Source organism: Leptinotarsa decemlineata, unplaced genomic scaffold (genome assembly GCF_025532065.1).
Source record: "Leptinotarsa decemlineata unplaced genomic scaffold, Ldec_3_MD MMD2_tig00001064_RagTag_RagTag, whole genome shotgun sequence".
Taxonomy (NCBI): Eukaryota; Metazoa; Arthropoda; class Insecta; order Coleoptera; family Chrysomelidae; genus Leptinotarsa; species Leptinotarsa decemlineata.
This window is the reverse complement of record NW_027412558.1, coordinates 14,164,374-14,180,853: the sequence shown is the minus strand read 5'-3', so window position 1 is coordinate 14,180,853 and position 16,480 is coordinate 14,164,374. Positions and strand designations below refer to the sequence as shown.

At 36.6% G+C, this 16,480-nt stretch overlaps 1 protein-coding gene across 2 annotated transcripts in view; it reads left to right on the top strand.

Moving 5' to 3' along the window:
• Positions 1 to 16,480, top strand: part of LOC111510234 (ionotropic receptor 75a) — a 56,356-nt gene that overhangs the window by 23,000 nt on the left and 16,876 nt on the right. The window contains exons 1-2 of one of the 2 annotated variants that reach the window (XM_023166135.2): positions 4,511 to 4,769; positions 4,826 to 4,980. The exons of the other annotated variant lie outside the window; for it this stretch is intronic. Coding sequence (XP_023021903.2) covers positions 4,616 to 4,769; positions 4,826 to 4,980 — 309 coding nt within the window. The 5' untranslated portion in view covers positions 4,511 to 4,615. Of the gene's footprint in view, positions 1 to 4,510; positions 4,770 to 4,825; positions 4,981 to 16,480 lie in introns of those variants that run through there. 2 annotated transcript variants of the gene reach the window in all.

Genomic DNA, 16,480 nt, shown 5'->3' with positions numbered 1-16,480 from the left:
TAATTTGATATATGAATGAATAGAAACATATATTCTATAAATTAAATCATCTGAAGGAGCAATTCGTTCAGGCCAGTTTCAACTCCCTGCACTGTAGGTGAGTGGACTCTGACACCTATCAGAAAACAACTACTCCCCTGGCTAATATCACGAAGGGCGTTGGATTATATCCGACAGGTGTCAGTGCAGGATTCTTCACTGAAGTTATCCTGCATATGCTGTTGGCGATACATCTGCCGCAATAGATTTTCAATTAGTGGAACACACTTGCAGACCGGTTTCGGGCTGTTTGACCACTCGTCAGTGCAAGATAGTGTCTATCATCAACATCAAGTTGATGATTTCTTTCAATTGAAAATCGAATTCCTTCAGAGTATCATTCCTCAAACTACGTTAAAGCGGACAAAAAACAACAGGTTTGTCATCGCTCCATCTGCCTGTGTACGAGGTAACCAACTGCATATTAGACATTTGCCCAATTCCACGTATAAGGAAAGAAAAATTCTCACATATAGCCAGCGGGCATAATTGAAGACTATAAATCAAATCATCTGAAGGAACAATTCGTTCAGGCCAGTTTCAACTCCATACACTGTAAAATAATGCACTGACGCCTATTAGAAAACAACTACTCCCCTGGCTAATACCATGAAGGCCGTTGGATTATATCCGACAGGTGTAACAGGAGTAACTTCAGGATTCTTCACTGAAGTTACTCCTGCATAAGCTGTTGGCCATACAAATACCGCAACACACTTGCAGACCGATTTCGGGCTGTTTGGCCACTCGTCAGTGCAAGGTAGTGTATATCATCAAGATAAAGTCGATGAATTATATTCCACAGGTGTCAGTGAGTGCAGGATTCTTGCATATACTGTTGGCGATACAACTGCCGCAATAGATGTTCAATTATTGGAACACAATTGCAGACCGGTTTGTATTCCATTAACCTACAGTGTAGAGAGTTGAGACTGACCTGAACGAATTGTTCCTTTAGATGATTTAATTTATAGCCAGTCTTCAAGTATGCTCACCGACATATTATTATATTTGGAGTGCTTCAGGGATCTATACTTGGACCCTTATTATTTTGCGTATACACTTGTGATCTAGTTTCTGTTTCAAGACATTGTAATTCACATATATGTATGCGGATGACACAACTATACCTATCTATCATTCAACCCTAATGACGGTGCTACTGCTAATTGAAAATTGAATCTGAAGCTCATATCCTCAAAATCAATTCAAACAAAACTAATCTGTTTGTTTTTGGTATTAATCATAGCTTGGTGGAAAGATATATTAATATTGTTATTGGTGACATAGTAATATGCCCCAGGAACGGTGCCAAAAATTTAGGTATCGAAATGGACGTAAATTTAAGGTTTACAAAACATGTGACAAAATGTTTGCAGAGAAGTTACATGAGTTTCAAAATGCTTTATCCTCATCATCGTTTGTTATCAGTAAGTTTGAAAATAAAATTAACAAATGCGCTTGTGTTCATGTCTGAATAAAAAAGACATTTGGTATTTGAAAATATGACAGAATTTCATATAAACTTAAGGCAACCAAATAGTTAACTATGAAAAATAGACGTGTTTTACACTCGGCTACCCACTTTCATAAAATATTAATCAACATATGTCCATCATATTTGTATAACAAAATAAAATTTCGTAGCGATGTACATATTTTAAAGGGTTACTTTTCCCTCCGCCCCATCGAACCACTCTATACCGACGATATAACAAATACAGTTTGTATAATAATATTCCACAAAAATATGAAGTTAGTAAAGTTTCCTTCATTGCTTTCATAAATTGTATACTTCTGAAAAATATTCAGAATGAACCTTTAACATGTTTTCTCTCCCTCTTCCCTCTCTCCTTCCCCTTTTTTCTCTTCTTTTTTTTTCGTTTTTTCTCTAGTTTACTTTTCTTTTCTTCAAAGCTAGAACTAATATTAACAGTACCCTTCCGGTACATGTTGTTTCTAGATTCATTTGTAGTTTTTTTTTTAGTTTTATAGATTGAATAATTATTGTATTTATATGTAATAAGGAACTACAAATAAATATTTTAACCGAAGTATGCGCTGGTCAGGCCCTATGTAGGTATGCGCTGATCAGGCCCTATCCCCCTATTATTATTATGTTTTAGATTATTATTGCAGAAATACTTCGATGAATATTTTAGAATAGAAAAAAAATGAAAATATTTTTAGTACAAAATAGAAAAAATCAAAATGATTGAAACAAAATCTTCTGATAATCAGAAAAAACTGATATAAAGGAGATAGTTTTGTTGATCGCTATTACAGAAGTTGATGAGCATGTCGGCATATCGGTTGGCTCATGCCATGCAATTTTTCCGAAAGTTTTGGGAATGAAGCGTGTGATAGCGAAATTTGTTCCAAAATTTTTGAATTTTCACCAAAAAAACCGTCGCATGAGCATCGCTCAGGAATTGTTGAATGACGTGAACGGCGATCTAGATTTGCTAAAGAGGGTCATAACTGGTGAAGAATCATGGTTGTACAATTATGACATTGAAGCTAAAATCCAATCGTTCCAAAGGAAGAGCCTAGGAAAGCCAAGACCAAAGAAGCACGCTGAGTTCGATCCAATGTCAAGGTTTTGCTCACTGTTTTCTTTGATTACCTAATCAAAATCAAAAATACTTTATTATATATTTCTCTTTAACAAATCTAATGTCTACTGTAGAGAGTATTTACAATATTTACATCTCTCCCACAAAGGAAAAGGAAAAGGGGAATTAGCAGAATGATACTTCAATATTGAGCCCCAGGACGTCCGCAAGGTAAAGCGCCGCCTCATAGACCCACGATAGGCCGATGGGAGGCGCTTCCGTTGGTGTTAACGGGTAGCTCTCTGCCCAACAGGGCCTCAATTCAGCATTCAGTCTGAATGCTGAAGACTTCCGCTTCCTGCCGAGGCTTACCCGAGATTTCTCGTGATGTTGCGATTTCGGTACCTCATATCTGAATATAGTAGATGGGTGCTGCAAGTTTATCATTAGCCCCCTGGGAAAAGTTCATGGAAGATATTAAGCATTTCATAAATCAGCCCGTGTTTTCGGAGTTGATTATGATAACTCCTAAGCGCCGTGACGTCCCTCTTCAGCGGGCTTTTCGGTAGAAAGAACTTGAAGAATTTATAAGATAGCCTCCTGATGTGTTCAGGATAACTCCCAGATATCGCGCGCTCCTCTGCTCGTCAACGCAGTTACCCTTGACTACGGCACGACCAACCTGTTGAGGTGGTTTTGAAGCTGTTGCTTCGCCACTTCGCTCGAAAACGAATGCGCGTATAGCAGTGTCATCCGCGTATATACCGACATTCGTTTTCGAGAACATAGGAATGTCGTGCGTGTACAGAGAGTACAAATGCGGTGACAGGCAGGACCCCTGCAGGACACCTGCTTCAATTGGATAATTCGTAGATGTGTTTTGGTCCACTCTCACACGAAAATTTCGGTTGCTGAGGTAGGATTGAAGAATCCTAATCACAAATAAGGGCATGCCAGCCGACCACAAGTTGGCGACAAATCCCTCTATCCAAACTCTATCGAAGGTTTTTTGGATATCCAACAGGGCCATAACTGTATTCTTCCCCTGGTTGAAGGCTTCCTTCGATTACCATGGCGTAGTGCATCAAGAGTTTTTGCCACATAGTCGTTCGGTCAAAGAAGTTATGCCTTCTGCTAGAAGCAATACGAAGAAAAGGTCCGGTGTTGTGGAAAAACAATTCAAGGCTTTTGCATCACGACACCTGCTCAATTTTTTGGCAAAAAACAATACCGTAATCATGCCTCAGCCACCGTATTTCTGTTCCTAAGGTTGAAGATTGGAGAGACCAATGGAAGTATGGCGTTTTGCGACGATTGAGGAGATAAAAACTGAAACACTGAGAGAGTTCAAGGACATACCAAAGAGGACATATTAGAACTCCTTTGATAAGAAAAAAAACGCCAGCACAAGTGTATTCCATCTGAGGGGGACTACTTTGAAGGGGATAAAAAGTAAACTGATGAATAAATGAAAATAAATTGATGGATATAGCCGTTACTATGTGATAGGAGATCATCATGAAAGATAAAACTGAACTTTATATTTTTTCATACCACTTGTATACAAGTAGTATAAAAAGATAGGTTTATTTCTCATTTTTCAAAAACCAAAATTCACCTTAGTTTTCGAACAGACCCCGTATAATATGTAGTGATTTTAAGTATGTCAGTGTTATTTTTTCATATGGTTTACTAATTATTGTTATTCCTATTAGTTGAATGCTGTACAATTGACTGTTATTATAAAAATATCAACAACAACAAAACTCACTCGAACATATTTCGGTAGTTGAATAAAATAACACATAATGAGAATTCATGGAAGAAAAGGATTTGTTCTCTAGCCTAATGATATGTTATTAAATCGTCTCTACAGTTGCTCATCTGAATATGTAATTACCAGATTAGGAACTCGATGATTATATGGCATTGTACCTTCAACGGTATCATCTCATAGATAATTCATTTCAGCAGTTCATAAGAATGAAGGTTGAAACTAGAATTAGGCAAAACAAGAGAGAATGCAGTTGAAAACACTGGGGATTTTCATCCTGGTGTTACATAATGTTCATTCAGGATTGAAGAATCAAACTGAAGTTATGAGTTTAGTACACGATCTTATAGAAAAACAAAATGTTCCAAGTATAGTCACGGCTTACCTGTGTTGGACCGGAGGTGATAGTTGTTGTCAAGTTTTTCATTTACACAAAAGCAATGCTCTTCTTTTGTAGAAAGCAAGATGGATTTTTTGAGACATCTCTCTACCAGAAATATACCAACAAAGATTAGCGGATTTAATAACACGATCACTATCTTCAGTCCAAGTGAATATCAGATTTTCTTGTTGGATTTAGATTGTTTAGGGTCTGACAATATTTTGAAACAGGTAAATATTTGTACTCACCCCTATTCACACTGAATGTTTTGTCTAACCTCTTAAGTCTTATAGACATCGTTAGTTTTCTGTAAAAATATGACAATTGTAACTTTGCCTGGTTCAACTTTTTTTTTGTGGAACTACATTGAAATATCACTAGTTTAAATGATATTTTCTATAAATTTGAGTTTGCTGTTTGGAAAAATTTTCTTGATCGTCTATAATATTCCTGTTTCAATATGAAACCAGAAAAGTGTCAAATAAAAAAAACGCGAAGAAATTTTTTCATTCACTACTTGAAACTCCTTTTCAATTTCTTAACGCGTTCCAAGCATATATCATTTTTCTTTAAATTGAAAGGATATATTTTTAGGAGAGATTAATTTTTGGGACAGACAGTTTTTGGCCTTCTACTTCTCCATCTTGATACAAAAAATGTGATAATCTTCCAAAGAAAGGAAGAAAGCAATCAATTTCAAAAGATAACTCTATACAAAGATGTTCAGATCATGCAAAGAAGTAACTTTCAGACACAAACTGGAAGAAAAAGCCCCCTGAAACAGCTATTTTCATATAAACATTGAATAATACGAGAGAAATAATTTCGAAACGAATACTTTTCTATGAACCCTGAATTATACGAAAAACACTTTTTTCTAGGTCGGTCGGTAGCTGGGCGGTTCGACGTGGGTGCTTTGTTCACTCAGTCAATCGGCCGATGTGTGAGTCGATGGTTCAAGCCACAGGCTGAACGCTCGATTTTCACTTGCTATCGTCCAACCCGTGTTAGGAATCACACGTTAAAAGGTAAGACCTCGTTAGTCCTCAGCTCGCATAAGTTTCGACTTTCGAGAGTTATCGTTCGTAGGGGTGCGATAGCTGGTTAACGGAAAAAAACATATTTCAAACAAACAAACAAACATATTCCGTTTGTATTCCAAACATTCGTATGGAATCGAATCAGATATCATTCACAGGATTCCTACACAATATAATTGATGGAAGAAGTAAAATTTCATTTACATGGGACACTGCATGGACTACTGCAAGACCACAGTAGAATAAATATAATCAGTAGACTCACTTACCACGTAATCCGCCCGTGATGCCGGGGACCTTCAACCGCTCTCAGGATAAGATTCTCATCCAACGCGTTCAGTGATGTAGCATCGAAGGATTCGACGGTACCACAGGCATCGGATTAGTTATAATAAAGGGTCTGGAATTGATATTGTGTTTAGTTTATTCGCTGTTGTTATTATTGTTTTCAGTTTTCGTAGTTGGTTATTATTGTTAGGTGATTAGAAAATGGGAGATGTAGAAAAGATATTATCATATGAACGCACTACTATGGTAAAATAACGAAATTGGCTCCGCACTTCGTTTCGAGGTCACCGAGAACTTTGTGAATTTATGAATGAAAGTAGTGGGAGTGGACTTACTGGTTGATTTTTATTGTGGCTAGACATCCGATGTTTCGCCGGAAGACACTTGCCTTATCGACTCTTCAGTAGCAAATACTAATTCGATTCCATACGAATGTTTGGAATACAAACGGAATAGAGAAAAGTGTTTTTCGTATAGTTCAGCGTTCATATTAAAGTATTTGTTTCTGAAGTATTTTGCTTTCGTGTAATTCAATGTTTATATGAAAATAACTGTTTCGGGAGAGCTTTTTCTTCCAGTTTGTGTCTGAAAGTTACTTCTTTGTACGATCTACATATATTTGTATAGAGTTAATTTTTGAAATGTATTGCTTCTTTTTTTTCTTTGGAAGATTCCCACATTTTTTGTATCAATATGGAGGAGAGAAGAAGAACTTTCTTTCTCAATCATTTTTCTATACCACATAATGAAAGAAAGATCATCTGTTGATAATAAAACTCAAAATATGAACCCAGATACACCGGTTTCTTATGATATCCCACTCTATCATCCATTTGCACCTCAGGAATTCTTGTGAGCATTCCCATAGATGTTCACAGAATATCATAAAAGAGTCTTGTAGCTCCCCACAGGACATCCTGGATTACTGATGCCCATCTCATCTCGAGGAAGATTTCAGCCTCTCCCCGGGATGTTTTGCTAATGTCCAGAAAGATTCGAAGGATATCCTAATTCTATCAGTATAGTGGGACGTCCCAAGTAATATTAGGTCATTGTTTCCTCATGATTTCTCATTTCCCCTTGTATTCCCCAGGATAATACACGACACGGTGATATCATTGTGTGGTACAGAAAATCACTAAAACAAGATAAATAAGTTATATTACAGCCCAAAGTATATCTGCGGGTTATTCCTTTCGGAATTGCTTTTTGTCTGATGAGTTTTGAGTCATTTCTCTCGCCTAATATGAAAAAAAAGTATCATATACAGGGCCTTCCAACAGGGACTTCTGAACTTTGACAATTTTCTAACGGCCATCTCGTTGAAGCTATATCTTACAAATTAGTTATAATTTATCCAGTCTGTTTTGCCAAATCACCATGGACGGATATAGCATTCAACAACACGTGCAAATAATAACTTTTTTTATCACGATGGGTGTTCTGCTCGGGCAACGTACCGCGCTCTTCGCCCATTTTACGGTTACCATAATCGTCCTACCGAGAGGATTATTCCCAATGTGGTGGATGAATTTGAGTTCACTGGTTCAGTAAACAATCGTAAACTGCCGAAAACATCGCCGCTGTCTGTGAGAGTGTGCAGGAGAATCCGAGGCAGTCAAATTCGCGTCGCTCACAAGAACTTGGCCTTTCGAAAATCACAACTTGGCGAATTTTGCGTCGTGACTTGGGCCTGCTTTCGTACAAAATTCAACTGACCCAGGAACTGGAGATAAACGACCATAGACAACGACGTGTGTTCGCTGAATGGGCTTTGGAGCCGTTGGCAACTGACGCTTCACCAAGATTTGAATCCAGATGAGTTGGTTTGAGCCGGACTGTAATACCACGTAGCAAATTAATATCTTACTTTCAATTTCAACGATTTCGTGCAATATTGCGATGATTTCTTGAACAATTTTCTTCCGAGCAATGGAAATTTCGTTAAGAACGAGCGAATAAATATGAGGACGAATTCATGTCAAATGAACCCATAACAGACATCATCGACATGGTCTGATTATTGATTTAGATGGTGAGAATAGCGACACAGGAATATTGGAACGACGTTTCAGAGATGACGAATTTATTTAGGCCAAAACTCTTTATCAGTAAAAAATACTGACACAGGTGAAAATCATTCCTATGAGAGAGCAAATATAAACGGTTTACTGGTCTATAATAATCTAAAATCTATGAAAGCTATAAAATAACAGGTAATTGTCAATTCAACAATTTTAATTTGTAATATATCCTTGCTGTTGAAGCCGACTGTTGAGAAATAAATTGTTAATTCTGACGCCTAAATAGGTGAGAGATCGCATCCATGCATACCGTTGACATTTAGATACTGACTTATGACTCTCTATGAGTCTACACTCTAATTATCCAAATTGAGGCGATTCTAAACTCTAGGTCATATTGTTCAGAAAGCTCTGACAAACAGACAAGCAGATTTGTTTTTGGGAAAAGTGAATTTTTCAAAAACTCACCTCTGCATGACACATAACCAATATTTGTTAGATTTGCATAACCACCATACAAGCTGCCGGACTGAGTCATGACCGGCGAGTTTGGCTTTACTATGTCTACAAGAACCCAAATGGCATTTTGATATCCATTTATTGTTTACCTCTCAATCCACAAGGGAAGACCGGGTGATATGAATCAGCGGGCAATGGTAGTCACCAACATGTCGCCAAAACTATAACTGCTAGAAACGCGTTTACTGTCGTCCCCACCCCGCTCTGATCCGCTGCTAGCGCTGCGATCGTGCCGCCCCAGTATTGCGACGGCCTAGGGCAGGGGTCTCCAAACTACGGCCCGCAGGCCAAATCCGGCCCGCCTGTGTCATCAATCCGGCCCGCGACAGCCAATGATTTACTGTCATCAATCAGGCCCGCGACAGCCAATGATTACCTAATTGTTGTTACTATTGCTGTGATAAGTTGAAGAAGAAAACACAGAATGATAATTACTCGGTTTTATTTACTTGCAAGGTAAAACTTAACGACATAAATGATGACAAAGAAAACTTAACTTAAGTATCTAAGTTTAAGCATATTAATAACTAACAAATAAATCACAGTAAAACAAAAACACTAATGAGATTTATGTAATTGTGATTTTCCACCGACAATACTTTGTAGTTGTGGATCAATTTTACTTGTACCAATTATCAAAAGAGATTTAAGATGCTCATCGGTTAATTGAGATCTGTAAACATTCTTTGTGTACTTCATCTCATGTGTACGTTTTCCCACACAAGTAAGTAGTACCAAAAACAGAAAACAACCCACGAGCAAATTTATGCAAATTATCAAATTGTTCCAGTGGAAGACTCTCATGAAATTCCAACAAAGATGAATTTTGATATTTGTTCTTAAGCATATCACTGCACCGTGAATCAATAATTTCCATTTGGACTTCCGGAGCCAGGGTTTAAATGTCAGAATCAAAAGGATTTTGAAAAAGCTTAATTTCATTCGCAATGACATCAAAATCTGAAAAACGAGTATTGAAATTTATCTTCAAAGCACTCAAAGTTTCGATTGCAAAATTGACGGGAAATTCAGTCTCTGTAGTGTGGCTGAATATTTCACATGTTTCAAAATGTGTGAAACATTTTTTACGTAATTGCGATTGAAATAGTATTATTTTCTGCCTGAAGGATTTGATATTGGTGTATAAATCAGGGAGAAGCTGATTTTCTCCATGCAATCTCAAATTCAGTTCGTTCATATGATTTGTCCAATCGACATAAGGGCGCTGCTTCTCATTTGAAAAAATTTCGATCTCTGCCCGAATTTCAAAAAAGCGCTAAAGGACTTTTCCGCAACTAAGCCAGCGTACGGCAGTATGATATGGTAAATCATTTTCTCCAATCTGTTGAATAAACTCGCGGAATTGTGGGTGATTCAGCCCAGTGGATCTGATGAAGTTTACAACTTATATGACTGGTTTTAGAACTTCAGATATATCCAAACAGTTTCCGCACAAGGACTGTTGATGAATGATACAATGTAAGACTAATGGTTTTGAATCACCATCATTTTCTACAGTCTTTGACACAAGTGCAACCACTCCTTTATTTTTACCATACATATTTTTGCCTCCATCAGTTGTTATAGATTTAAAATTTCTCCATTGAAAGTTCTTTTTATTAATGGCATTTTCAACTCCCTTAAAAATATCTGCCCCAGTTGTCCTGCCGTGAATACTATCAATATCAAGAAGTTCTTCATACACTTCATAGCTTTTATCTACTCCGCGAATAAAAATCAACACCTGAGCAGTATCTGACACATCCGTTGACTCATCCAATGCCAGAGAAAACCACTCATGATGTCCATTTTTGCCAGACAGTTGAGATGATATATTTTCTGCGATGTCTTGCACCCTCCGAGCCACGGTGTTTGCTGACATACTGACACTTTTAAATAAATTTACCTTTTCAGGGCATATTTCTTCGGCTACTGCAATCAAGCATTCTTTTATCATTTCTCTATCGGTGAATGGTTTGCCACGTTTTTCGATTTCAGGAGCCACACGAATGCTGGCGCGAGTTGCAGACTCTTGTTCAATATTCGCTTTGGTGAACAATGATTGCTGCGATTTGAGTCCGCGTTTCAAAGCTTCAAATTTTTCCTTCCGCAAACTTCCTGTATACTTGGAGTAACTTTGAAGATGTTTCAATTCATAGCGTCGTTTAATGTTGTAGTCTTCGAGAAGAGCTATGGTTCCATTACAAATTAAACATAGCGTTTATTACTGGACTCAATCACAAAATACTGAAAGTTCTATTTTTCTTGGAACGTTCTGCATTCACTGTCGATTTTTTGCTTCTTTTCCATACTAACAAATCACACATAAAAACAATAAGTCAAATCAAAATACTTTTATTGACGGGTGTTAATTTATTTCACAATAGGTAGTTTCGCTTCCTTCGCCTTTCCTACGCAGACTAACTCGCAGTTGCGCCGCTAGCCTTTTTATATGCAATTATTACTGCCATTTCGAGGTGATTGGAATACACTAGCTAGAACCAGAACTTTCTCGAACCAACGCGGTAATTACAAATATTTAATTACGCCTACCTAGCGGGTAGCTGAAAAAGATGGTACATAGTACCACTACTCGCCACTAGATGTAAGTGTCACAATACACAATAATTATTGAAATGCAAAAAAAGTTCGCTTAAGTCACGCACTTTGCGACTATCCTAGTCTAGAAATATAGTAAAGGGCAGAAATTGGACCTTGGCCCGAAGGCTTTAAAGTTTGGAGACCACTGGCCTAGGGTATGAGAGGTGTATTTTGTTTTTACTGCTCGGCGATGCAAATTTTCATGGACGCAAAATAAACGGTAAGTATTCTAATTATTGATCTACTAGTTTGTGACTTTTTTACGCCTTTACTCGTACATTCAGTGAAACGATTTCATACTCAAATCTCATGTATTGCATTATTAAGACGATAATGCTTCGCTTCGAGAGGTGTAACTCTCGAAGCGAAGCAGTAACTCGTCTTGATAATGCCATCTGAGATGATGGCGAAACGTCGACTATCGAATAGTACCACAACGGATGAACACCCGGAAAAACAACACATATATATATATATATATATATATATATATATATATATATATATATATATATATATATATATACATATATATATGCTATCGAATAGTACACAACGGATGAACACCCGGAAAAACAACACATTATATATATATATATATATATATATATATATATATATATATATATATATATATATATATATATTGAAAATTTAATGGAGGGCATATTCGGACATTCTCTAGCCAACTAAAATATTTTCGACAATGCGGTGTTGCCGCTTCTATTAGAAAGCAGTAGCCACTTTGATTTTTCAAATGGAACACTCTGTATATAATATTATTTTTGGAATCTCCAACAATTGCCCGACAACTTTTCTTGATATTTCCCTATACCTATCTGTTACCGAAATAACTTCAGTTAAAAATTGTAGATCATAAAATTCTCTACAAAAAATGTATCAATCTTTTTTTTTCTTAGAGCCACCGTTTCTGAGATACGACGAGTCAAAAAGTTGAAAAAGTTGTAATCGTCATTATATGTACACGTTTCCACGCCACCTATGAGGTAGTGTACTCAGCGCGTTTTTTTTAACGTGGTTTCCCCAGTAGGCCTATTCCACATGTCTGATGATGATGTATCTGGAGCTTTATTTAATAAATTTAATGAAAAGCTCAAAGAATATGAGGAGCAAGGACCAACTGCAAAATTTTGAATTCAATATTTTAAAATTGTTTCAGTCGCTAAAGAATTTTTGAGAGCTGAGCGTATGGGGAATTGGAAAGCTCATTTAAAGTGAGTTGAAGAAATGCTTCCTTATTTTCACGCGTCTGGAGATTTTCCATATGCTAAGTCTGCACACCTTTACTTGCAGGATATGCAACAATTACAAAATTTAATAGATCCCGAAGTGTATGAAATATTCAGTGAAGGTTTTTTTACTGTCAGACGGTCAGACAAATTAAGTTGTGCAACTTCAACGGACATGGTTATCGAGAAGTCTATGATGAAAGCTATGAAGACCGAGGAACTCGAGGGAGAAGTACGAAAGAGATTGTTATAAGTGAATGGGTTTATAGTATGCATGCAATGAATACAGTGTGTGAAAAATTAGAAGATCTCGCTAATGTTAGAATCAATACGACCTGTTTCCAACAGGTCAATATTGAAATTGACAATACTAATACGACATACATCATTGACGGTGGATACTTACTACATCGTGTTGCGTGGCATAGTGAAGAAACATTAACATTATTTTAGATAAATACGTTCAGTATGTACGTAGACATTTTGGTGCCAGAATTACGGTCGTATTTGATGGCTGTGATGATTGCACGAGAAATATTAAAGTTGCAGAACAACGTCGTCGAACTTTAGCAACATCTTCATCATCCGATATTCTATTTGATGATGATATTATGACAGTTCTTACCAGTCAACAGAAATTTCTTGCAAATACTCACAACAAATCTCGGTTCATTTCAATGTTGAAGGATAAGTTTATTGGCGAAAATATATTGGTTAAACAGGCTAATAACGATGCCGATGTACTGATTATTGAAACAGCTATAGAGCAATTTAATTTGACAAATACAACTATTGTTGTTGGTGAAGATGTAGACTTACTATTTTCTTTCCAAAGCCAGAAAAGCTCAAAGTCAAACCGAAATATATCCGTCAAAAAGTTTATCTACTTTTGTAAAGAGTCAAAATCATGTACTATTCTACACGCAATAACTGGTTGTGATACGACGTCTGCATTTTACAGGAGGGGTAAAGCAACAGTCTTTAAAATGTTTGAAAAACAAGATTCAGTTCGATATGCTGAATTTTCCAAAGAAATGATTCGACTCAACAAGAAATTATCACCAACGGGATTCAGTTTCTTCTTTCTATGTACAAAGCTCCGAAAAAAACCACCTCCTTAGATAAGTATCGATATGTTTCGTAAAAAAACACTAAAAATAAGAAGCAGGTGCAATTAGCTTGTCTTCCTCCAACCTCAGTTGCTGCTCATCAACATTTTTTCCGGGTATATTACCAAGTTCAAGTGTGGCTTGGTTATCTAGAAGATCTAGAAGAAGAAGACAAGATGAAGAACGACAAGAAGAAGTATTTGAAGGTTATGACTCAGATGGATAAATTTTTATATTTTTTAAATTTCAATCGCTTTTATAATTTCCAACCCTCCCTAATATATTTTATTATGCAAGTTTTCAATTTGACAGAATCACAACAGATATGTGGAATAGGCCTACTGGGGAAACCACGTTAAAAAACGCGCTAAGTACACTACCTCATAGATGGTGTGGAAACGTGTGCATATAATGACGATTACAACTTTTACAACTTTTTGACTCGTCGTATCTCAGAAACGGTGGCTCTAAGAAAAAAAAGTATTGATACGTTTTTTGTAGAGAATTTTATGATCTACAATTTTTATCCGAAATTATTTTATGATAAAACTTACCGTTTTCCTGAAAATCGCGAAAAACCAATTTTTTTCGAGTTTTTTGACCTTTGACCTCGAATAATTTTTTTTCCAGGTATCGCAATCATTCGGAATTTCAAAATCTTATTTTTAACTATGTTAAAAATAAGACGATTACACGCGTTTGCAGCTTGTTGTTGATTGTCTTGTTTTTAATCCGGTCAATGTCTAGATTGACCGGATTAAACTTAAACACAATTTTCAACAGTCCTCGAAAACGGCTGGTCGAGACAGGTTGGTATTATTTATGGTCAGAAATGATATATCTGTCAGAAAACCAGAAGCTACCAGCATAAATCTGATCACGGCATTCAATAAAACAGAAGTGCAGCTATTTTATCAGCTGCTGGGTGAACTGATGACAAAACATAAATTTGTTCCAAAAAACATACATAACTGATGAAGATTTTCTACCAGCCGAATTGCTCCGATCAGAAATTACTGCCATTCAAAACTTTGATCAATCACTTACAATTAATAGCCCAGCGCCAGGCCAAGAAAGCTCTTCAGTACCTGGCATATCAATGCAAGTTAATTCTTCGCTACCACCGATGCCACCGAGAACTTCTAGCGCCGTTGATTGTCTAGCCCTTGGCCCATCAGTGGAAAGTGTTTCAATAGCACCTGGTACAGTATATTCACCAGTCCCTGGCACATCAAAATAAGTTGCTCCATAAGGAGTCTCCATTCTTGATATTGTATCGAAATTAATTAAGTTACCAGAGAAAAGCAATACTCACAATACTAGACAAAGTCGTCAAAAGCAGCATGCCAAAATTTCAACATTCACGCCAATAAAAACTTGATAGAAAAAAAAACAAAAAAGTAAAATCGTCTGACCAGCCAAGGATAAGAGAAAAGGAAAAAATTTAACTAAGGGTAAGGGTCACGGGTCAAGAAAAGCAGACTAAAGTGCCGAAGAAGGGAACTGAAAGAGAAAAGAGGAAGGTTCTCCAGGAATCAAATGATACCTATGTTTTAGACGTGGCTACTGATGATTTATGCCAAGACGACGAGCTAGATGATGCTGACGACGCAGGGAATACGTGCTTACTTATTCTGCAACGAATTCGGCCGAAATAATGAGGTTTGGTACAGATGTACCTCATGTGGTTTGTCGGCTCATGCAGATTGTACGGGGCGGGAGTCGACCAAGGGTTATGTTTGCGATTCTTGTTAGGTATTTGTATGATCCTCGTTGTCCACAAGGTGACCACAATAACCCGTACCTCAGTGCAATGGAAATCAAAATAGTTTATTTTTTTACTTTTATATTTCCCAAAGATGATTGTAAAAGTGATGATCACTGATCTCTAATGATAGTCAATTAAGTAAATTTTGTTATGAGGCGGTTGCAATAAAAATTTAGTTTGATTTCATTTATTTATTTCAATTATTGCTTAAGTGATCCCCATTACCCCTTCCTACCCTACCGCGTAAAATTGTAAACCAAAAATTCTATTCCTTTTTTCCTAATACTTTCTTCGTCTTACACCGACCCAAACTTTAGGCAGATACGATTTCTCCTACCAGCCATGACTCAGTCCGGTAGCTGTAATTTTAGGTCACTTGTGAATCGATTAACTCATCAATAATGGATTGGTGTTACTTTGGTTATATCATTTTATATTTGTGCCAAAGTCAGTTTTGCAGTTTGAATGGCAACGCGAACAATTACAAGAGTAGTATTTGTTTATAAAAAAATTAAAAATTTCAATCGAAATTCTCAGATAAAATTTTCCACAACTCTGGAATTTTCTAGAGTGGATTACTATTGTTTTTGTAATGGTTTCGGATTCTTTCAAATATCAAGTCATCCACAGAAGTGAATTCGAGTATTCATTTCTATGCAGTTATTTGAAAGTTCTTTAAGTTGAATTTTTTCATAATCCAAAACTAAATTCTGAACACGACACGTAATTTAAATCATAATAGGCTAGGAGTCTAGTCGAAATGTTTAGGGAATATATAGAGAACATGTGACCCAACGCTACCTTAAAGTAAAAAATTAAAAAATATTCTGGTGTAATTCAAAATGCCATAGAAAAGCAGCCAGATTCCATGACTGAAAATTACAAATCAAACTCAATTCAAACTCAAAATATTGACGAAACAGGTATATGTAAGAATTTAACAAAAAATAAATAATAATTGCACAAAGAAGCTTTCCCTCAGTTATCTACTCCACTCACAAGCGATTTTGGTGAAATTGGTGACACGTGTGAATCGTTGTATTTGTGCCACGCGCCAGTATACGAGTGTATTCAGTATACTGTATAAAGTCCCACTGTGATTTGAAAGTGCATATAGATTATAACAGCAAA